The sequence below is a fragment of the Cyclopterus lumpus genome, chromosome 9 (genome assembly GCF_009769545.1).
Source record: "Cyclopterus lumpus isolate fCycLum1 chromosome 9, fCycLum1.pri, whole genome shotgun sequence".
Taxonomy (NCBI): domain Eukaryota; kingdom Metazoa; phylum Chordata; class Actinopteri; order Perciformes; family Cyclopteridae; genus Cyclopterus; species Cyclopterus lumpus.
The window spans coordinates 17921306-17944558 of record NC_046974.1 but is presented as its reverse complement, the minus strand read 5'-3'; the positions used below and the strand labels follow the sequence as shown (position 1 = coordinate 17944558).

At 42.0% G+C, this 23253-nt stretch overlaps 1 protein-coding gene across 2 annotated transcripts; it reads left to right on the top strand.

Annotated features, from left to right (window-relative positions):
• The first annotated feature begins 128 nt into the window (after positions 1 to 128).
• Positions 129 to 22964, top strand: ap1b1 (adaptor related protein complex 1 subunit beta 1). 2 transcript variants are annotated; one of them, XM_034541188.1, is made up of 22 exons: positions 129 to 204; positions 1791 to 1851; positions 3045 to 3150; positions 3258 to 3393; positions 3949 to 4194; positions 4437 to 4627; positions 4935 to 5156; positions 5340 to 5460; positions 5559 to 5654; positions 7594 to 7709; positions 8679 to 8844; positions 9756 to 9854; positions 10590 to 10849; positions 11120 to 11324; positions 12448 to 12477; positions 12574 to 12711; positions 12809 to 12954; positions 13044 to 13173; positions 16486 to 16570; positions 17339 to 17425; positions 17904 to 18058; positions 21544 to 22964. In XM_034541188.1, the coding sequence occupies exons 2-22, from the start codon at positions 1815 to 1817 to the stop codon at positions 21616 to 21618; spliced, it is 2847 nt and encodes a 948-aa protein (XP_034397079.1). In that variant the 5' UTR covers positions 129 to 204; positions 1791 to 1814; the 3' UTR covers positions 21619 to 22964. The 2 variants fall into 2 exon arrangements, with proteins under 2 accessions (XP_034397079.1, XP_034397078.1); XM_034541187.1 differs by having other exon boundaries at positions 147 to 288.
• The last annotated feature ends 289 nt before the right edge of the window (positions 22965 to 23253 follow it).

Here is a 23253-nt window from a genome sequence, read left to right as displayed (position 1 = left end):
CCTATAACGTCTTAAAATAAAATAAAAAAGTGTCTACAATTTCTGGAAAGCGCTGAAAAGAACATATTATTGAAGGAGTTGTTGAGCTCCTCTGAATGAAAGCTGACGCCGCTCGTGTGTTTGCAAACGTTATTTTGTGTAAAGACGGAAGTAACTGAAGTGGGAGGGGACGAAGGCCATCTCAGCCCTGCTACGCCTGTCACGGTGAGCTGTTCGTGGAGATTTTCTCTCCAAATTCATTGTGTGGCGACTCTAATTTTAACTCCAGAAGGCACGTTAATTCGTTTGGTAAGTGTTAAACCAGGCCGGAAGATTAAGAGCTTTACTATCCCGGCAAAGGCTTCCTTAAGCCGTTACCCAGAAGGTCACGTCTCAGCCGAGCTAGAGAAGTAACGTTAGCTAGCTAGCTGACACTGACAGGCAGCAGCGGAGAGCTAGCGTCCGACACCAGCTTCATACAGATAACTGCTGCAGACATGCAGGAATGGGCGAATCAGTTATGCGTGAGTAATTGGTCGAATAGCCTCGTTAACTGCAGACCTATCTGTACCAATGTAACTAACTTAACTGTCACGTATTTTTAGTTGTGTTCTCCAGCAGGATTATACACTATCGAGCCTGCTATGCTAACGTTAGCGTCATGCTAGTTTGATGCTAGCGAGCTGGCGAAGTGAGCAGTCATAACTTAAAGTCAGCTGACGTCAGTGTGAAGTCCTCCTGTTGTTAATCTGAACACTGTTTAATTGTGTACTATTAGTTTGGTGTCAGTATAACATGATAGCAATGTGAACTCTCGGACTAAAGTAACGTTACTCGGCTAACTAGCTGGTTAGCTACGCTGTCGTTTGACGCTTCGTGTTAGCTTGATGCTAACAGCCTGTCCGGTGTTGACAGCTAACGCGACATGAAGCTCGATGAATCATGAAACTGCTGCCGGAGATGAATAATAAACACGAAACGCTCTCATCTGTCGCCGCCCTGCGTTAATGTCATGTTAACGTTACATACGGTTTATTTCATTGTGACTCTGACTTGGTGTCTAATCACTGTTCACTGTTTGTGTAAGTTTCACAAACGCTGTCAGGACATCGTTGTGTAATAGGAGATCAGTCGAGTTAATGAAATTATTAGCCTTTAATATAATTTTATTGAGATGACGTCTGTTTCAATGAGTGTAGGCAACATCGAGGACTATAGTGCGTTAATGAAGTATTATGAATATGATGACACGTTAGATTTATAACAATACATGTTGGCTCCGAGGAAAAAAAGTGGCACAGTTCTTCTTAGCAATATCAAAAGTTGTCTTTATCACTGTAACCAGAAAATACTCACAACACTGACAAAACAATGGCATAGTAATATAAGGGGAATTTAGGTAAATCCTGTTTTAGTTCTCCTTTAGCAGGATAATGTTTAATTTGTAATCTTTTTTGGTGGTGGGGGGGTAAACTTAGCAAACATTGCCTTTTTAACGTGAGCACTATTGCTCGCATTTTATAGCTGGAAGTATTGTTGCATAAATGTGAGAGGATCTGCCAAAAGAGTGGAAATCACCAACAGGAAATGCATATAGTTAGTGACATTCAGTAATAGAGATATCGTTGGCCATATACATGCTGACTAACAAGTTTCACAGTTTACTCTCAGATGGGTGTCTGCCATTTGTTCAGGAGAAGACAGGAATTCCTCTTATTTCCCTCTGTTTGCACTTCTAGCGTTTCCTGTTGCACTTGTGACGCTCCAAGTTTCCACTCAGAAAAAGATTCACAGTCAACTCTCTTTTGCAGGAGAATCGACAATTTGGATCCAAGATGACGGACTCCAAGTACTTCACCACTACCAAGAAAGGTCTGATAGATTTACCATGTAGTAACATATGTTATCTTTGTTGCTGTATAGATGTATGTTTGCATTACAAATACCTAATTCCTAGCCAATGACAGTTTTTAAAATCATCACCCTGCTTTGTATCAACGTTATTGTCAAGAACCGAACCGCTCTGGTTATTGTAAATCAGATTAGACATATTGAGCATTAGCTGTCAGAGGTTTAACTGTCCTGCTGTGCCTCCTGTTGTATTTGTGTGGCTCTTTTCATGACCCCAAACTGAGCTTGTGCCCACACACAGGGCTCTGGAAATACACACAGATGCTCATTTGTGATAGTGTAAAGACTCCTTATGTTTGTTCGATTGCTTGAGACATAAGCTCAGATTTCTTTCAGTATCTGCCCGATGTTGCTGCAGGCAGTCTATGGTTAACATCTTAAAGGGGATTGGGAGTGATTTGTCGTTTACAATGCCTGGGAAACTCAAGAGGTTGACTCAAATTTAAGCCTAAAATTGACAGTGTGCTGATGGTGTGTGTTTTCTCGTCTATTTCATGCAGACAAACACCTCAGTAACACGATGCACTGAAATTTGAAAAGTGAAAAAATTAAATGATTGGTATCTCTACTATCCTAATGATCCGCATGTCACCAGTTCATGACATTAATGTGGATATTTTTCTGTTGTCAATATGTATACCATAACACAAAGGTATGCTGAATTTGATGTTATCAAATTGATGTTAAATTTGTTGTGCTGTGTTCTAACTGTCACATACTACCTGTGACAAAGCACTTCAAAACCAAGTTTTGTTTTGAGAGGTAAAAAATGATCATATTGCATAATTGCCCTGCCTGCTGCAGCTTTTATAGGATAATCTTTATCACTGGGAACAGTTTTTTGTTCTTGATATTGGAAGGAAATAATGGTAGAAGAAGCAGCAGCCCCAGTGAGCTGTGCTGTCTACACTAAGAAAGCATTTGATTAGGGCTTACCTCTAACTTCACTTTTTTTTTTTTTATTACCGAGCTGTAACAAATCCCTAAAATCCTGTATCAGGATTGATGCACCTAGACCACTGACAACCAAAACCACCCACCAGTATCAGAAACTGCTTGGAAAAAGGTCATGCTGCAGTGCTCTTTTCCAGCGCCTACATCACTAATGGAATAAATTATATGTGGTTAACTTTTTTTTTTTCTCGTGTGTACAGGGGAGATCTTTGAGCTCAAGGCAGAGCTAAACAGTGATAAGAAAGAGAAGAAGAAGGAGGCTGTGAAGAAGGTCATTGCATCCATGACAGTTGGCAAGGATGTCAGGTGAGCCAGGGAAAATGATGTCCAAATCATCAACACTGAAATAATGCACTGTAAGAAATTCCCCTCCATTTTGAATCCATAATCCCTTAACACCGTGTATCCCTTAGTGCTCTCTTCCCAGATGTTGTGAACTGCATGCAGACGGACAACCTGGAACTGAAAAAACTGGTCTACCTCTACCTGATGAACTATGCCAAGAGTCAGCCAGACATGGCTATCATGGCTGTTAATACCTTTGTAAAGGTAAAGCCCAATCCGTCTTGAATATGTAAAAACTATATTCAATTATCATTATTATTTATTGTGCTGTAATCATATATCACATATAACCTGCTTGGTACAATGCTATACAAAGGTTTGTGCAATCCTTAAATTCTTGCACAACGTATTGTCACAAAATTAATTTGAGGAATACAAGTACAAAGAACATCTTTAATACTGGTAAATTAGTAATCATAAATATTATAATTTTATTAGACTTCCACCATTTGGACACCGTTGGAACCAGCTTTCAGACTGTCCTCATGTTAATCAAGCATTTCCATAGCCCTGTATGTAAATACAGGGCTATGGAAATGCTTCCTTAGCACTGTATGATTGGGAGGATAAATACTACTAATTTAATTTGAAGGTTTAATTTAAACCTACTCATTCAGTGACAGCTCAATATATCATTTAATTATTTACAGAATGCTAATGCAAACACATGTTGGATGCATTTAAAAGGTCTTTCAGATGATGTAGTAAGAAATAAAAAGTTGTGTAAAAATGTGTGACCTCTCTGCACCATCCATGTAGGACTGTGAAGACCCTAACCCTCTAATCCGAGCCCTTGCTGTTCGCACAATGGGCTGCATCCGTGTGGACAAGATCACTGAGTACCTCTGTGAGCCACTGAGAAAATGTCTGAAGGATGAAGACCCGTATGTGAGGAAGACAGCCGCTGTGTGTGTGGCAAAGCTCCATGATATCAACGCCCAGTTGGTGGAGGACCAAGGCTTCCTGGACACCCTTAAAGACCTCATCTCTGACTCCAACCCCATGGTACGGCTCCCTCAGGCAGCCTACTAGCTGGCTGTTGAACCAGCCATATTTCTCTCTCGGGGTGGTGCCACAGCAGGCTACAAGCCCCAGCTCTGCCTTTCAATGATAAGCTCTTTGCTGGATACAAATGTACATGTTGCCAGAATACTGTTAGTCCATTGACCCATTGTTTATATCTTAGTATAGCAGGGGTACTTTATTTTTCTTTCCAAATGTATCTGTATGCTTGTCTTCGTCTTTAGGTTGTAGCAAACGCAGTGGCAGCGCTGTCTGAGATAGCAGAGTCTCATCCCAACAGTAATTTACTGGACCTGAACCCTCAAACCATCAACAAGTTGCTGACGGCTTTAAATGAGTGTACAGAGTGGGGACAGATATTCATTCTTGACTGCCTAGCCAATTACACACCTCGTGATGATCGCGAGTCCCAAAGGTAAGAGAAAGCACTGCCTTTCATCAAAGTAGCTGTATTTAACATTCTGAACATCAATCAAGCAGCAAATAACTATTTGATATCTAAAGATATAGAGAAGTAATGTCTACCTGAGCAGAGATTCAAGTCGCTCTCTATATGAGCGTGTTATCCGGCCGCTTGTGCTAAATCTTTTTTTAAATTGCTAGCAAATACACCCAGTAAACCCTGTAGTATTATTGTTATATGCTTAATTAATTTTTTAAGTGTTAGCAAATACACCCTGTAATATTTTGCTCTCTCTCCCAATACCATCAACATCTACTAGCATCTGTGAGCGTGTGACCCCCCGGCTCTCCCACGCTAACTCTGCAGTGGTGTTGTCAGCTGTTAAAGTTTTAATGAAGTTCATGGAGATGCTGCCCAAAGACTTGGACTACTATGGCACCCTGCTTAAGAAGCTCGCACCTCCACTCGTCACTCTCCTCTCTGCTGAGCCTGAGCTGCAATATGTGGCTCTTAGAAACATCAACCTCATCGTACAGAGACGGTAAATATGGGGAGATAAACCGGAAAGGTCTCTTTTAGTATTCTTTATACTTTGGCAATATCAAGCCTAGTAAAAGATGCATTTATTGTAGCATGCTACAATTCATCGGAAATTCCTTTTTACTTAATTGTATGATACATTTCAGATTGACACAAATAACAAGATTTTTTCTTTTCTCTTTAGGCCGGAGATCCTGAAACACGAGATGAAGGTTTTCTTTGTAAAGTACAATGACCCAATTTATGTCAAACTGGAGAAGCTGGACATCATGATTCGCCTCGCATCTCAAGCCAACATCGCCCAGGTAACGCACCCACAGCTGTAATACTGCCTTGATAAGGGTGCTTTTACTAAAGCAAAGATATTGGTCACAGAATCCTCTGCGTGTCTGTCTCGCTGTAGGTCCTGGCTGAGCTTAAGGAGTACGCCACTGAGGTGGATGTGGACTTTGTACGCAAAGCGGTCAGAGCCATTGGCCGCTGTGCCATCAAAGTTGAGGTGGGTGCAGATGACGTCATACTGTCGCCAGATGTTTTGTTGGTCAAAACCTTGTCAGCTATATTGTTCAACAATAAAGCATTAGTCTATATGATTGTTTATATGTACTGGTCTTTGGACTCAATCAGATAATAACAGGCCACTAGTCAGGCACAGTTTTTGTGTTTAAAAAAACAAACAAAAAAAATACAAGGTAGCTCTTTCATCACAACACTTCGAGCAATTTACGTTACAAAATATATCATATAATGTGTGATATTTCTAAGCCTATAAGCTATTATTTTAAAGCAAAAATCCAATGATATTTTTGTCCCAGTTGTAAAACAATGTTCCGGGTGATTTTCACATCAACTGTAAGCCTAATTATCAATAAACTCCTGATATAACTCCATCTCTTCCCCGGAGATCAAGAGCAAGTAGATGTAATGAGTTGTACCGTATTTTCCGCACTATAAGGCGCACTTAAGAGCCTTTTAATTTTCTCAAAAAATGACAGTGCGCCTTATAATCCGGAGCGCATTTATATATGGATTAATTCTGGCTGTGCTTACTGACCTCGAAGCGATTTTGTACACGGCGCTCTGTCAAAATGTTTTAGTACGACTTTGGTAAACTACAAAGCCGCACCGCTTGCAGCATTATGGTGCGTTCACACCAAACGCGTTGCGAATATTCACAACGCTTTACTCGCGTCAGTTTATTCGCCAGTCAAGTTGTGTTCATTTGTGTCTTTCGCAACCAGTTGCGAAAAGGGGGCGTGGCTTATCTCTGTGGCTTGTCTCGGTAAAAACAGTTATAATTTCCTCCATCCACCACGGTCAAAATAACCACTAGTTCTGCTTTATACTTGTTGTGGACATCCCATAAACGTCAGAACATCTAACGCCCTGGTGTTTGGGTTCATAACATCACCCGTAGGCTCACACAGCTCGGGGAGTTTCACCGACTCCGCCTCGATAACTTCCGCTTCCAGCGCTACCAGAGCAGCAGCAGCCCAACGGGCGGAGCATCTCAACGCTGATTGGCTGGCGAGTTGCGAAGTTGAAATATTTCAACTCTGGCGAAATTTCGAAACGCGTCTATCGCAACATCCGGTGAATTTCAACCAAACTCGTCTGTGTTGACTTTACATGGGATCCAGACGCGCGAAAAATTTGCAACGCGTTGGTGTGAACGCCCCTTTACGGCTACCGTAGTCAGGAGCGTCGCGGAGTAATACATACTGTGCTTTGCCATAATATTACAGTGTGTGTGTGTGTGTGTGTGTATAAGGACCCCGAAATGGCACCTGTCAAGAGACACGCTTACGACGCAGACTTCAAACTCAAGGCTATCAGTCACGCAGTAGAACATGGGAATAGAGCAGCTGCGAGAGAATTCAACATTAATGAATCAATGGTACGGAAGTGGAGGAAGCAAGAAGATGACCTGCGCCAAGTAAAGAAGACCACACAGTTACGCTAACGTTTGATTTAGCGGTATCGGACTGTTTTTTTTTACGTGTTACAACTGAACAAGGTTGGGAGTTATTGTGAATACGCTCATTAACGTTTGAACAATGTTGAGAGTTATTGTGAACGCGTTTAATAAAGTTTGACGCTTAATGCGCCTTATAGTCGGGTGCGCTTTATATATGAAAAAAGATCGAAAATAGACCATTCATTGACAGTGCGCCTTATAATCTAGTGCGCCCTATAGTGCGGAAAATACGGTATTAAAAGGCAGGAAGGAACAAAGAAGAACGGCTGCACAGAGTGCGGCTGGAAAGTGTATTACTCATTAGATGTGTTGACTAGTACATGCCACAATGTCAAACTACTTTAGAACTAGTTTATTATTCATGCATATTATATGCACACAACCTTTTATGTGTTATTCTATACTGTTTTTTTTTTAAATTCTCCATTTACCTGATTTTCTTTTTCTTTTCATTAATCAGCAATCAGCCGAGCGCTGTGTCAGCACACTGCTGGACCTCATCCAAACCAAGGTTAACTATGTGGTGCAGGAGGCCATTGTGGTTATCAAGGACATCTTTCGCAAGTACCCCAACAAGTAGGTTCCCTCTAAAGCATCGGTGTGGTCATTTGTATATTATTTATTAACATGTCAATATCCAGATTCACTCGTAACCGTTTTCTTGCTCGCCTTATGCATGATACATTCATCAGGACTGAGATCTTGTGGCTGCGGGTTTTGCCGTGAGGCTGCTGTTAATCTTTAAACGGACGAGGCACTGATCAACAGTGTTTACTCGGACATCCTTCCTGTTCCACCTCTGACCCTCAGATTATTATGTCTCGGTCTTAAAATACGCAGACTGAAAGCTCATTACACAGACAAAAAGGGTTTTCAGCTTATTTTTCAGGGAAGACAATTGTCCTCCGAGAGTGTTTGTAGTAGACAGCACTTAGAACCCGGCCTTCATGGCACCTGGTCGAAGAAGATAAGGCAGATTGTGCTGCAGCGTGACTGCTGCTGTGGATCCCACAGAGTGGATTCATGTGCCAGACAGAAACCTCGCCCACACAGTCGGCAGTAGACCGTCACAGTGGAGCCGTGAGTCTGCAAGGTAGCAGCTTAGGAAAGTTTCAAGCTCAGCGTGGCTCAAGCCTTTAACTGTACGAGTCACTACCCACTCAAACTTCTGCCTTTTCTGTTAATTAGACATCAACTAAATTGTTCTGCAGAGGCAAATCTGGTAATAAAAGTGTTATGTAAAATGAAATGCCTCAACCACTGCAGAAAACATTGACTGGTTGAGCATCTAGTTAGTGAAAGATCCAAAGTTCAGACCAGAGTTAAAAGGACAGCGATATTGGATTTACATTTGTCAGGCTGCCAGAACACAAAGTAATGCTAATGTTGTTCTTTGTGAGCTGGACGTGGAAGCAGCTTTTCCTGTCCCTCAATTAAATGACTAATGAAGTTTTATGTAAATGATAGTAATTTGCTGCATTTGTTTGTCTCCAAATACATTCGCAACCATTGAGTTCATATGATGTTGTTTTGTGTGGCCTCCAGGTATGAGAGTGTTATTGCCACCCTGTGTGAAAACCTGGACTCCCTGGATGAGCCGGAGGCTCGTGCCGCCATGATCTGGATTGTGGGAGAGTATGCTGAGCGCATTGACAACGCTGATGAGTTGCTGGAGAGCTTTTTGGAGGGTTTCCATGATGAAAGCACTCAGGTTTGTTTAAGAGTGTTTGAGCACGTAATGGTAGTGGCACCAATAATTTACATTTAGTGTTGACAGTAGTCGGCACACCTTGGTGTCTGAAATAATTAAATGAATTGGTAGGCTGCTGTAAATGGAGGTCACATACACAAATGCACTACTACGACTACTACAGAGAATAGTTCCTGTTTAATTGACAAAATGTGTGGTACCGTGAGAGAAACGAAAGAATCCTTGATGAGTTATATACTTAGTTTTACTGAAACTAACCGTGCTTAATGGGAAGTTACTGGAATAATGGGAACACTTTTCATGCCTCTATGCAGGCGATAGTCGCCTGTGTTTTTAGGTTGTCCGTCTGTACTGACATCACATTCTCATGGACACGATATCTCAGGAGCTGAGACATGTCACAATCTCATAAAATCCATTTTTGTACATAGTAGAATTAATTGGCTAATTATGACAATTTAACACAAATATCCCAAAGGATAAAATAAAGAAGTGAACACATTTAGTAAATATATAGAGATGTAAACTGACTTGACTGGTTGGCAGAGCCATTCAACCACGGGGCGGTATAATTGTAGTTCTATCTGTCTCAGACGCTCTATTGCATTGGAGAGGCTTTTCTGATAAGTAATATTCTGGGTAGAAGGAAACGCATCGTGCATTAATTGTTCCCTTTTGTGGTGTTTGGTTACAGCAGGTTAAGCCGGTAATTGGGATATTTACTGTTGTGCAGAGTGCGCCATCCGTGGGAAACCTAAGCCGTGATGGTTAAAAGGAGTTTATTATGTGTTGTGGATCAGTACAGGTCATTGTTAAAAGACTTGACATGCATTAAAGGGTTTAGGCAAAATTGCATTCACACTAGCTTTACACAGTTGTAACTCACTGTGTGTGTTCGCTGTGTCCTCTAGGTGCAGTTACAGCTGCTGACGGCGATCGTCAAGTTGTTCCTGAAAAAGCCCACCGAGACCCAGGAGCTGGTGCAGCAGGTGTTAAGTCTAGCCACACAGGTGAGAAACAAACAGACACACATTTCATGTTGCCTTTATCCTCACAAATGGTCTACGACTCTGACCATGCTGTCCAATATGTCCTCATCAGACATGGCTTCTGACTTTGCTCCTTTTTGTATCTTTTCCAAAAGTTATCTTTTACTGAATCCTTCCAGGGACACTGGATTACTGTGATATGGATCTGAGCCTTATGTTTCTGCCGCAGTGGTTTAAGCTTACTCTGCTGTTACACTAATTGTGTTTTAATGACTTTAGGTAGCGAGTTGACTTACAAAATGAAAACAAACATTAGAATATGAAAACTAAATGCTTTATAATGATGTATTGCAGACCGTGTGTGCTGTATTACACCAGTTGTATGTGTTTATGTACAGCAATAAATGTACAAATAAACATTGCAAACTACATTTTGCTGGCAGAAAGCAGAAATGGTGAGATACAAATGTGCCTCATAACTTTAAAAGAACCTAATGACATATGAATATATTTGTATTCATTGAATTAAAAATCATTTGAGAGCCTCACATTTTATTTTTATCTGCAGTTGTACATTTTATACTGAATACATGAATGTAGGTCTCTTTGATTTAGTTGCAACCCTGACAAGTGTAGTTGATGACTCATGAATCTATTGGGTCCAAGACAGAAAAAGAGTCTAACATTAAGTATTTATTAAACGTTCTCCATGAATAATTATCCTTCATCTCCGTTTCTCCATCTCTCTCTCTCCAGGATTCCGATAACCCAGACCTCAGGGACCGCGGCTACATCTACTGGCGTCTGCTCTCGACAGACCCTGTGGCTGCCAAGGAGGTGGTTCTGGCTGAGAAGCCCCTGATCTCTGAGGAGACGGATCTGATTGAGCCCACACTTCTGGAGGAGCTCATCTGCCACATTGGTACTCTGGCCTCTGTCTACCACAAGCCTCCCAGTGCGTTTGTTGAGGGTAGCCGTGGTGTTCAGCACAAGAGAATCCCTGGCAATCTTGGATCGTGAGTCATGCACTTTTTTTTAACACTGCAGGCAAATGGGTTTGTTTAAGTGGATCTAGCTTCTTGACTCTACCATTATGTTTTCCTTTGAATCTGCTGAGTAACACACTTTACAGCAGCTGTTTTTATGTGTTCCTTCCTGCCTTCACATACAACTCATCGCATATATATATATATATCGAGTTGCCTACTAAATAGTAATCAAATTAATTAGATAAAATGCAAAATTGAAATGTTACTTTCTTTTTTTTCTTGTTTTATTTCTACTAGTGGCGAGAGTGTTGAGAGCCCAGATAACGGTTCTGCTGCTGGAGTTACTGAGGCGCCTCCTGCTGTCATCCCATCCCAGGGAGACCTCCTCGGAGATCTGCTTAACCTGGACCTGACGCCTCCTACCACCACCGGACCACCACCCATCTCTTCTGGGATGCAGATGGGTGCTATGGACCTTCTTGGCGGTGGACTGGACAGCCTGGTAGGTCTTCGACACAACACTGAGAGAAGCTTTCGGGTTCTGAAAGGCTGGTAAAACACACCGTAGTTGATTTCAGTAAAAGGCTTAATGTCAATGGGACCTAGTGGCGGTTTTTATATCTTTTGTATTTATTTTCTTTATTTTGTTCTATCTTTTTGGTGGTTTCTTCTTTTACCCCCTTGTTTCCCTTTCTTTGTTCAATGCTGCACCTGCAGATGGGGGATGAGTCTGAGCCGGTAACTACATGGAGGGAGAGGGCACCACATTTATAGACAATGTTATAGACTATTTTAGAAGATTGATTTGATCACTGCTGTTTTACTGTCGTTCTCATGCATCAATCTGACATTTTCAGTCATCATTTATCATCTTTTGTTATTCCGATATCTAGAGTAAGCATGCTGTTAAATCCTTGAGTCCAACACTTTTCTATTCTCTGGGCTCTGCATTGTGTTTCAATCAGCCGCCCATTCCCCTGCGGACGGAGACTCCTCAGTCACCTCAGCTCCCACATCAGTCCCCATCGCCCCCAGATTACAGCCCCACTGAGGTTGGTCCAGGGGGCCACGCTGGACCAGTAAAGGCCAGCACCAGTCTAGAACCCCCTGTTGTCCCCTGTTGTACCACTGTGTCCTCTGAGTAGTTTCCCCCCAGCAGTACTCTGTGCCTGTTGCATTGTTTATGTTTCCCGATCCATTTAGGTGAGATTTGAGTAAATCTCACCTTTTTTGTTTCTTGTCAAATGTTGTCTTCCATGCGAAGTAGTAAACATTTGTCATCGTGTGGAATCACTATTTCTTTTTGTCTTGTTCACTGTACCCCAACCTTTTCATCACCATGATTGGCTATTCATTGAGTAGCATTTAAACAAAACGTATTGGATTTCAATAGCCACTCTGACTTGTGTGGGCATCAGAAGGTCAGATGCATAAAATGAGAATTTCTCCCGTACTGTCGTCTCCTCCTTCTTCCTGTCACTGGTAAAAAAAGTGTGAACCCCCTAGCTGTCATTAATCACGGAAAGACATTTCTTAGACTCTCACACCCTTTCACCATCGTCCAGAATATTATTTAATGTTGCACCGTCCTGATTGTTCTTTGTGCCTGTTCCCCTTCTATCCAGATTGGCGGAGACCTTGGAGGAAATCCTGCTGTAAGTCTTTTGTTATTGTTATTGTCGACCTTTTGGTGGCTCGATACAGGGTGATTTTGAATATGTTAGATTGACGTGTTGCTTTGCAACCCACAGATGGGGGCTGGATTTGGTGCACCTCCAGCTGTGATGCCAGCCTCTTTCAATGCCCCCGTTAGCGTCGGTCTGGATGACCTGTTTGATCTCGGAGGTGGAGTTGGTATGCCTATGGGAGCCTTCAACCCCCCGAAAACAGTGAGTCTTGATACGCAGGGAATAAACGTACTGCAAAGAATGCTGTAACACCAGTGGTTGGATCAATAAACAACTATCTGATGTCATCTCTGTTCAGGTTTGGCTTCCAGCCATGAAGGCCAAGGGTCTGGAGATATCGGGCACTTTTGTCCGCCGTGCGGGGGTCATCCAAATGGAGATGAACCTCACTAATAAAGCTATGAGTGTCATGACTGATTTTGCCATCCAGTTTAACAGAAACAGGTAAGGCCACCTACTCAGAAATGTGCTGAGATTGCTGTACATGTACACATGTTGTGATAATTAACCTTGTCCTCGGTGTTCCTCTGAAGCTTTGGTCTCGCTTCGGCTGGTCCCCTTCAGATTCTCACTCCTCTTAGCCCGAACCAGAGTATTGAAGCTGCTCTTCCCCTCAGCACTGTGGGACCTGTCATGAAGATGGAGCCTCTCAACAACCTACAGGTAACACCATCACATGATTAATTTCCCCTAAATTTGACGTGACTTCTATTTTTTCTTTTGGGGGGGGGTTGAACAGTAGTGTTGCATCCCTGCTTCAATTTTTCTTAACTGACTCGGGACTAGAAGAACACACCAGAAGCACAGGGTTATGTATGTCAACTGTTTCAACACTGGCCTTATCAGGACACTGATGCCTGAAGGTATGCTTCCTAACATGTCTTCCTACTGGGCCCCAAGGGCCTCCAACCTTGTTACAGCACCCGGTCAGAGTTTGCATTGGCATGTAAACGGAGTTGGGAGATGAGGCAGAGGTCGACCAATATGTTTTCTTCAGGGCTGATAGGATACAGATGATTAGTAATCAAGGAGACCGACAACTGATATTTTGAGCCGATGTACATTTGCAGTAAATATGAAAGTGTTGCTCACTTGGAAGTTCTCGGGCGTAGTCCTTACTGCAGCGCCTGAATATCTAATCAAGTCATTAAAATCCTTAAAAAATATCTTTGAAAAATGAAAGTATCACAAACTCTAGTTTTAAATTTCTTTACGCATATGTTTAATTAAATGCTGCATGAGGGAACTTTTAAACATTTACATAATCTTTAAAACATGAAAGTCATTGCTCTTGCCGTGCTGACACCGGCTTTGCATGTATTGCCATCTTCCTTCCCAGGTGTTGGTTGACTGATACTCCCATAATGCACTTTTAGACCTTTTCTTTGAGTGATGGTTACTCTTCTCTGGTTTATCAGGGAGGCGTGCAGACCTCTACTAACGAGGACAAACAGATCTCTTCAAATTTGTCACAAACGTCCACTTGGACTCGAGATTGAACTGATTATAATTGTGGTGGTCAAAGGTCACTGTGACCTCACAAAACACGTTTTTTGGCAATAACATAATGGTGAATGTTAGGCCAATAATTGGTTGACTTCATTGTTTAAATAAATGAAAACTTTACCTTGCTCAATCTGTTATATTCCTAATAATAATTGATAGAATTTTATTTATCTTTATATGGCTTAAGTTTACTGAACTAACGGTTGAGATATTCATGGGCCCGACTATCTCTTTGGGACATTCAGTTGTGTCTTTGAATGTATGTCCGTGGGTCCTCACTGATTCAGGTACACTTGAGTTCCCTGTTGTGAATAAAACATGAAACAACCATCAAAAAGGTCGAGGGTTGTAAGTAAAAGGAGAGGCAGAGGCTGGCTTGTGTTTGATCAGCGTCGTTCTTTTAACTCGGCAACATTGAGGTCGGTGGCTGTGAGCGCGAAGATAAGAGTGAAAGGGGGATGATTGAGGTGGGGGTCATTATGGGCCACACAACACATGGCTCCTTTGTTTCTCCGGGCCGCAGTCGGCCGCTCACCTTTTCACTCTGTTGCCTCTGGGCCCAACTTTGATTGGTACTGTTGGCAGTTTTAACATGTTATTAACACATTTTATTATATTTTATTATGATCTCAGATTTTAAAAGGTCTCAGAATATTATTGAGTGCTCTTTTTAACCACTGACTGATGTGTGGTCGGAGTCAATGAAACAAATCTCATTTTAAGGAAGTTCTTTAGTAAATGTGGGTGCAAGTTTCATGGCAGTTTCTTCCCACTCTACAGCCCTCTGTAATGAAACAGCAGTTACATTTAGAGACATCAATGTGGCGAAGGCTGAATAACTGCTTTCGTACCATGGCAAAGAATGTCAAGTAAAAAAATCAATCTGTCACCTGCTGAGCTAAACTAGACTGATAATCTGCTTTGTTACCAGATGACGTCACCAGCTGATTCTTTGCTGTGCGATAACGCACTGCGACACTGTGTCCCTCTTAAATAAAAATAATAAATGCTAAATAACATTATCTTAATATGTGATATGTTTAAAAAAGGCCATTTTATTCTGGATTGGGTTTGGTTGTAAATGTAAACAAAAAGACTTTTACATATAATTGAAAGCCCGTATGTGCCAACCCTTGTCATACAGGACCATACATTGCTGATTAAGCCTAACTCCTCCAGGGAGAGCTTTCTGTATTTCTCAGTAGACTGGAGTTGTGCTGCGTCTCTGGCAACAACTCTAGAGAAATGTTCTCAGAACAAGTTGTTTATTAACTCAACGTCAATACATCAGCAGTTCACAAAGTGCTGTCAACCAACATTGTGCTCTCACTTCCAGTTCTTCACTGCGTAGCTGCTTATTTTAGCTCTCTGATTGGTTACTTGGTATGTCAGTCTACCTGCATTACCCAATACCTTGATGGGCAGGAAGGTGGGAAGGCGATAGTGGCAGCAGCTATATGACAGAAGCTAAAACTATCTTTGTGCTAAAGGAGAGGCCAAACTGAATGTAGGAACCTCTAGTGTTTAATAGATTAACTCTGTACAGCACATGAGATTTTATATATGTAAAATCATGTCATGCAGTACCATATTAGTTTGGCTTCTGACTTCCGTAGACATAGCGTATAATACATATATTTTAGTTGACAAACATACAGAATTAAGCTTTGAATTGTTTGGGTCTCTCTCAAAGTGTTAGTCAGTCCTGCATTGCACCCAGGAATAAGATGCCCCGATGAATTATTCACAAGTCATTCTTCAGCTCTCGGCTGGCAGAATTCATTGTCCCCCTAACAACGCTTCTCTGTGAGCGGCCCGATCAATATCACCGGCTGCCCGTGTTACTTCAGGTTCCTCCATTGTACCACAGTTGTTCTCATGTGTCAGTGCCTTGTACTTTTTGCACCAGGGCTGTCAAAGCTCTGAGGAACTTAGGTTAACATAGTCATTCTGTTCTCTTTATTGTTTTATATAGACCTGCTGTTATGGGCTATTTTTGTTTTTCTCTCGTCAGTCATCTTTGTGTCTTCATCTTCTTCTTTTTTTTTTTTTTTTACTTCCATCAGCTATTTTGACCACCCTATGTTTCCATATTCATTGTATTCCTCCAGTGAAGCACTTTCTGGAGGCCGTTTGTAGAAATAGTTACTTCTGAAATATTTAACTCAGTACAAATTCACTAACCGTCACACCCGTTACGTTAGCTTGTGAGTAATGGCTGCTGATATTCTTTGGCAAATAAAAGCTTCATGCTTACGGTCAGGCATCGTGTGACGGGAGGCCTGTGATGAACACTGATGTAGTGTTGGCTGAGTGTTTGTGGGAGAGTGAGATTCCAAGAGGGCTGTAGCCCTCGTTCATTAAACGGCATCCATCCACCAGCGGTGCCCATCCGTGAAGGGCACTTGAAAAGTAATTACCCATGTACTGCTTATTGTTTCTCCTCCTTGGATGTCATCACTCTCGCAGGTGGCTGTTAAGAACAACATTGATGTATTCTACTTCAGCTGCCAGTACCCCATCAGCATGCTGTTTGTGGAGGATGGGAAGATGGGTGAGTGTCTCGGCTAAACTTCTTCACACAATAGCCTCAAATCCCCGCTGACGTCAATGCCACCACACATACGTCAGTCATTCAGCGAGGACACATTATTGTGATTGTAAAGATATTGCGTGTGTGTTTGTTTATGCGTGTGTGAGACTGTCCTCGCTGGCCTCTGAGCTGCACAGTTTCTCCTAGATCATACACCTGGAGCTGGAGATATGACCAAAGTCCTCCATCCCATATAACAATGTCCTGTATTTCGATATAGCATGTTTTCAGGAAATTAGAATAAAACAAGTCAATATGAAATAACCGCATGGTAAAGCCTATTCTTGTATACTCCTATGTAATAGTTAATAAAAAAATTGAAAGAACTGAGTATTTTCTCATATTAATAAAATGTAAGGAAGTATACTTATACAAAAGTAGTAAGAACTTTACTGCAAACTTAACTTTACAGTTTCAAATGAAATTTTAGAGACTAAATACTGTTATCATCTATAGTTCATATAAACAAAGGTGTGTGTGTGTGTGTGTGTGTGTGTGTGTGTGTGTGTGTGTGTGTGTGTGTGTGTGTGTGTGTGTGTGTGTGTGTGTGTGTGTGTGTGTGTGTGTGTGTGTGTGTGTGTGTGTGTGTGTGTGTGTGTGTGTGTGTGTGTGTGTGTGTGTGTGTGTGTGTGTGTGTGTGTGTGTGTGTGTGTGTGTGTGTGTGTGTGTGTGTGTGTGTGTGTGTGTTGTCTTTGGACTCATCCGGTGATTGTGTCTCCTTGACCACAGAGCGACAGGTGTTCCTTGCCACATGGAAAGACATTCCTAATGACAACGAGTCCCAGTTTCAGATCAAAGACTGCCATCTCAACTCAGGTGAGGAAGCTGGAAAGAGAACGGAGAGTGCACCGCTACACAGAGCAGCCATAACCTGCTGCTTCTTCATATGTTGAAATAGCCCAACATGGTGGTGATCTCAAATCCTGATGAAGCGAATTGCATTTGATGAGAACTCATCAGCTGCAGTCTCCCATTAACGAGTGATCATTTAGTTTTACACAAGCGTGAGAGCAGCTGAACGGGAGAAGAATTCCTAATGACGGCTTAATGGAGATTTCCCCCCACAGATTACATTTCTTCTTCATGAACAGAGGGAGGGTTTCACATCCTACTGGGAAGCAGCCGTGAGGCTGAGGAGAAAAGTTGATTTCAAATTAGTGACCGTATCTTTGCTGCAGGGATAGCCCGGGGTGACTGAGTACTAAAAATGATCAATAGCTTGTTCAGAACAGTTACGTACAGAATTGATTAACTTTTTTACTGCATTGTGCAAATGTCTTTTCCCCTACAACAGATGCCGCCTCCAACAAACTGCAGAGTAGCAACATCTTCACCATAGCCAAGCGCACAGTGGAGGGTCAGGACATGCTCTACCAGTCCATGAAACTCACCAATGGCATCTGGGTGCTGGCTGAGCTGAGGGTGCAGGCAGGAAACCCAAACTACACGGTGAGGACTGTAACTCTTGTATTGGCTGAATTCCTGATTTTCAGTCATATCACTGTTGTTCTCTTGCTGCTGCGTTTTACTGTTTACCCCCAAAAGAAATGGCTGACGGTGACGACCTTTCGTGTTTTATTAAAGGTCGCCGTTTTAAAAACCTACAGCCAACAACTGTCATAGATGTCAGGCTTATAAAAGGTTTGACATGGTAACATACATTATGTTGTCCGTACATATATGTACATACAATTAGTTGACAACATTATTATCACATTTCTTTAAGAAAGGGTCGGTAAACAGCAGCATAGAGACATCTTTACCTTTTTCCACGAGTAGACTATACTAAAATCCAAACAACGAATAACTTCACTAATCATCATTCACACAGTGTCGGAACGGCCATTCTGCACAAATTGGAACCTGATTTGCTATATTTTATAAGTATGATGGAGTTAACAAAATACTGTCATCACCGCATGTCACGGAGGGAGCCAAATGACACAGCAGAGACGTGACAGAGATTGATGTTCAGTAACGAGTGGGAGGGGAGCGCTGGTGGGGTGGAGTGTGGCGCTAGCATTTGTGATTGTTTGTGTTCTCCGGCCTCCGGTCTTGATGGATTGTGTTTGGCTCAGACATTCGGCACGACTACGGTCCAGAACGGTGACCTTGACCATCACTCGGTCTGCTTTCAGTTCATGTTTTTATTTATAGGTGGCACTCACTGTTTTGGGTTTTTCTAGTATAGACTCGGCAATTTGTCAGTCAGCCAGCTCTCGCTCAATAACTCTTCAGGGGTTTTTATCTGTTCACCTTATGTTAGTACGTCATGGTGTAGCCTCATCTCGTATGTGAGGTTTTGAAATATACGACGTTGGGAGTATTTCCTTGACATAGTCAGAGATTCATTAACTGAAAGCTAATTTTGTACTTAATTATTTGTAGTGCGTTTTTCTATTCTGTGAGCATCTTTTATTTTCTTTGTTGCTTTTATATTTCCCCCGTTTTTTTCCCCTCAATTTTAAGGTTCAAAGAGAACCTCAGCAGGGCAGGAAAGGCCTTTTTTTAAATGGATCATAAATTGTTAAGTGAAGCGAAGACTTTCAAGTTAAGGTGTGTATTCTAAGGTCCCTGCGCTATCTTGGCAAGGCACATTAAAGCCAAGCGGCTGACGCCTTTTGTCAGCAGCTATTTTTAGACCTGAAGTAAAACCGCTCCGGGTTTTATTGTGCTTCTGAAGACCAGAAATACAAACAATCGTAATTTAATTTTTAAGACGCACAGTATCATTTGGTCTCGAGGTTCAACACAACAACAACCCCTTTCACGTTGTCATTTGATTCCTTGTTACTAAATTATTGATTATAGCAGCTTTAAGTTTCAGCAGCTCTCAAATTCAACGAGACAGACTTCCTTTGGAGTTCATGTATACTTTATAGTTTTCTTTGTGAAATTGGGACACCAGCATATCTTTTTGACATGAAGCAGGCATCTCCTGTCCCCATGGCAACTATTTGACCAGTGATGCTGGCTGCGCTAATATTGTGTTTGAAATAATTTTTTCAACAATATAATGAAATAACTTTTATTTGACAGGTATTAATTTAACTGAATTAACAGAAATCATACAAACTTGTCCGGTTGAAGAAAGTGTCTTCATCGGTTTCACTGAAGTGTACACGGACTGCACCGCCCTAGATAATGCATACAGGTGACATGCTGAAGGATAACCCTAAACCATTAAGTATTTCTAATGTTATGATTAAGATCACTTTATCAAACCATGACGCTGCGTTGGACGGTTGTTTTTCTTTGCTTTGCTGCATCAGAACTGCAGCGTCTCGCGGTCCCGGTTCATGCAGACGTAGAGTGCAGTATTTTTTGGCTTGCTCGTTGGATTAGATGATCAGAGTTGTGAATCCATGCGTTTGTTTCTCATTGGAGAATGCTTAAAAGTACAACCATTTTTCGAGTTGTATAAACACCTTGATACTTGACATTCATTAATTTGGGCATATAAAACAAAGCTGTATTAAAAATATGAATTACGTCTCTGTCTGTACCAGACACATTCAGGGATTACACCCTCCTTCATCATTAGTTTGGTCCTTGCCCGTGTACTGCTAATATGATACGAATGTGTGTGTTTTTTTTTTTCAGCAATCTGTAACATGAACACATTAATGCCGCAGTTTCTGTCTCACTTAGTAGCAGGTTCTACACAGTGGCTAGAGCATCCGCATTTCCTCACATCTCTTACCCCATGCTGACATCCTGCCTAAATGTTGCCAGCAGCTGTATTCATGAGTAAAGAGCCCCGAGTGGGAAAGGCAACACTTATGGAGCTGTGCAGTACCACTGCAGCTCTCTGGTGTCCGCTGACTGTAAAACCGAACCCTGGTTACTAACTAGTCACTGCTATTGTTATTCTAGTGTTGTAGGAAAAACGTGGCTGTGTTCTCACAATAATGCAATCTGTAGACACTGTACGCTGAAAAGTATTTATATTAGATCCCATTCCAAAACTACAGGAAAAAAACAAGCCCTTAAAAACAATGAGTTTTTCTCAGCACTGCCGAGGAGGGATTACAGAATGAAAACACGGGGAAATTCAGTTAAATGAATTAAAATCCTGGCGTTGATCTGGTTTGAGTCCAGCTGGACACCTTTTGTTGCACGTAGTTCGTCTTTCCATGTCGGCTCGCCAATATCTGCCGGCTATTTTTTTATACCACTCAAACTGAAAGGCAGATCCGTGCGTGTGCGTGTTCCTGTGCGTGTCTGTCTCTCTCTGTCGGGGCAAGACGAATGCAGCACAGCAGCGTGGCTTATTGGGGGCTCCATTTGTCATAGGAGAAAGCACAGCTGGTTATGACTGCAATTAATGAAACAATTTAAAATATTAATATATACAGGAGACAGTGATTCTGAATAAGTGCAACGCCATGACCGTCTGTCCTCCTATAATTATTCCAAAGCTCCAGCTGTCTGGTGTTTCTGGATCTGAGGAAATATCATCTGCAGTATTATTGGTGATGGGAGAAAAGAAAAACTAATTTAAAACCTAAACCTGCTTCCAGCTGAGACCGACATCAAAGAGCGGAGAGGCTGCCTCTCTTTTCTCTAGTGTGTTTGTGTCTATTGCTGTCTGTGTCTCTTTGTCTGATGAGACTAAATTAAGAACTGTTTCAATAAAGATATGCTTTACCTTTTTTTTGGTCTCCTGGGAAGCAAAACAAGTGGCCTTTTCTTATTGGTCTCATTTGTACCCGCAAGCTTATAAAGATATAATAACGATGCTCATTCCTGATGAAGACCGTTGGCAAAATATAAAAAATATATATTGCACATGAGTGAAGTGAGGTAATGTTGGGTTATTGTTACACATATTTCAATAGTTTAGTTTTGCCATCAGTCTGACTGGCAGGGAAGAAGCTGTTGACGCATGTTCTCTGAGTGGTGATGTCATATTCGACTCTTCTCTTCCTCAGATCTCTCTGAAGTGCAGAGCTCCAGAGGTTTCCCAGTGCGTTTTCCAGAACTACGAGTCGGTGCTGAAGAACTGACCGCCGCCCCAGGTCGACCCGCCGCTGGCCTCAGACTCCTCGCCCCGTCTCTTGCTCTCCGTCACCGCACCCCCCCCAACCATATGACAACCCAATGCAGTGCAAGGGCCACTTCCTGCTGCGTTGGCACTCTGTCAATCCAGATGTCAAATTGGGATGTTTCATGATCCAAGTCCCATTTTGATCCATCACTGGATGATTTTTCTTTCTGAAGACTGCAGAAAATCCTGGTTCACGGTCCTGGTTTGCCATGTTCCGTCCCCCCTTTGTATGTTTCTTATACAAGAAGATTCAGTTTCAGAACATCATCTTAAGATATATTTTCTGGCTGCTCACCGTCACATTGTTGGTCCTCCGCTCTGTGATGACCGGTGTTCTTTAGGGGACAGACTGCTGTATTCCCGTGAGTTTTCTCTGCATGAGGCTTTTTAATCATTATCAAGCTTCACTTCTCTGCAAATTGGAGTCTATTTTTAGCGTCTGCAATTAGCAGGTAAATCACTGTCTGCATATTTATTTGGCGTACTTTCAAGAAAAAAAGGCTTTAACTTTCCTCACCCTTTCCCCAGTGTGAAGTGGCTGTGGGCCATAGAAAAGACATAGATACTTACAAACTACATTATTGTTGTCTTTGTCATTTTTACAGTTTTCTTTAGTGTCTCTGGATCTTCTGCTATCCATAAGAGCAGACTGTGCATGGAAGCTGTTTGTTGCTGTCAGTTCTTTATTTTTGCCACCAACATCTGGCCATTTTAGAGACGAGCAGCAGTCCTTCACTGCCTGCTCTTTTCCTTAGTCATTCCATGGTTTGATTTGTGTGTGTGTGTGTGTGTGTGTGTGTGTGCGTGCGTGTGCGTGTGTGGACTTGTTGGTGTTCATTTGGCAAGCGGAGAGAGCCTCAGGTGTTGAGGAATTTGTATTTGCTGCTTCCCCTCCAGCGTCAGTGACAGTCACTCGGGCTCTCTTGCCCACTTGGCTCTCTCTCTCGCAGCCCCTCCAGTAACACGGCCACCTGAGATGAAGGCTCATGTGAGATAACTCTAAACGTATGATGCCATGGTTTGTAACTTCTGAGTAATAAGTATAGGTGCAGCACACTGTCTACATCCAGTGTCTCTGTTTTACCTGCAGACTCGACCAGATTAATTGGATTCCTTTGTACCGAGTCATTACACTGAAGCCCTTTTTATCGGCTCTACAGGATGTGTGCTCCCACGCTAAGCGCTTATAAAGATTACAACAGAGGTGGCTGTGTATTCTGAGCCTGTTTTTGTGTGTGGCGACGACCGATTAATTTGAAATGCTGTAAAAAAATTAATTCCGAGAAAGAAAATGTTAAATCATAAGATTTTGATTGCCATGATTTTGTTCCTTGTGTGTACATCAAAAAGAACTATTAAAAGTCTTGATAAATTCACATAATCAGTCTTCAGTGTTTGACATTATGAATAAAATGCAGTGCGAGAACAATGTACTTTTATGGCACAGTCTGTCTGCAGTGTCACAGGATGCAATCTGTTACCTCAGTTTTATTTGCTTGGTAAAGTCAACATTCCCAAAGTCCCCGGAAGCCAGCGTGCATTGTTTAGAAACACACGCATACACACGCACACACACACACACACACACCACTTT

Bases quoted from the DNA above. Each gene is read 5' to 3' on its own strand.
- ap1b1 (XM_034541188.1), top strand. From the start codon at position 1,815: ATGACGGACTCCAAGTACTTCACCACTACCAAGAAAG. The intron at 3,394-3,948 runs GTAAAGCCCAAT...CCATCCATGTAG, and splicing joins CTGTTAATACCTTTGTAAAG to GACTGTGAAGACCCTAACCC. The intron at 16,571-17,338 runs GTGAGTGTCTCG...CCTTGACCACAG, and splicing joins TGTGGAGGATGGGAAGATGG to AGCGACAGGTGTTCCTTGCC.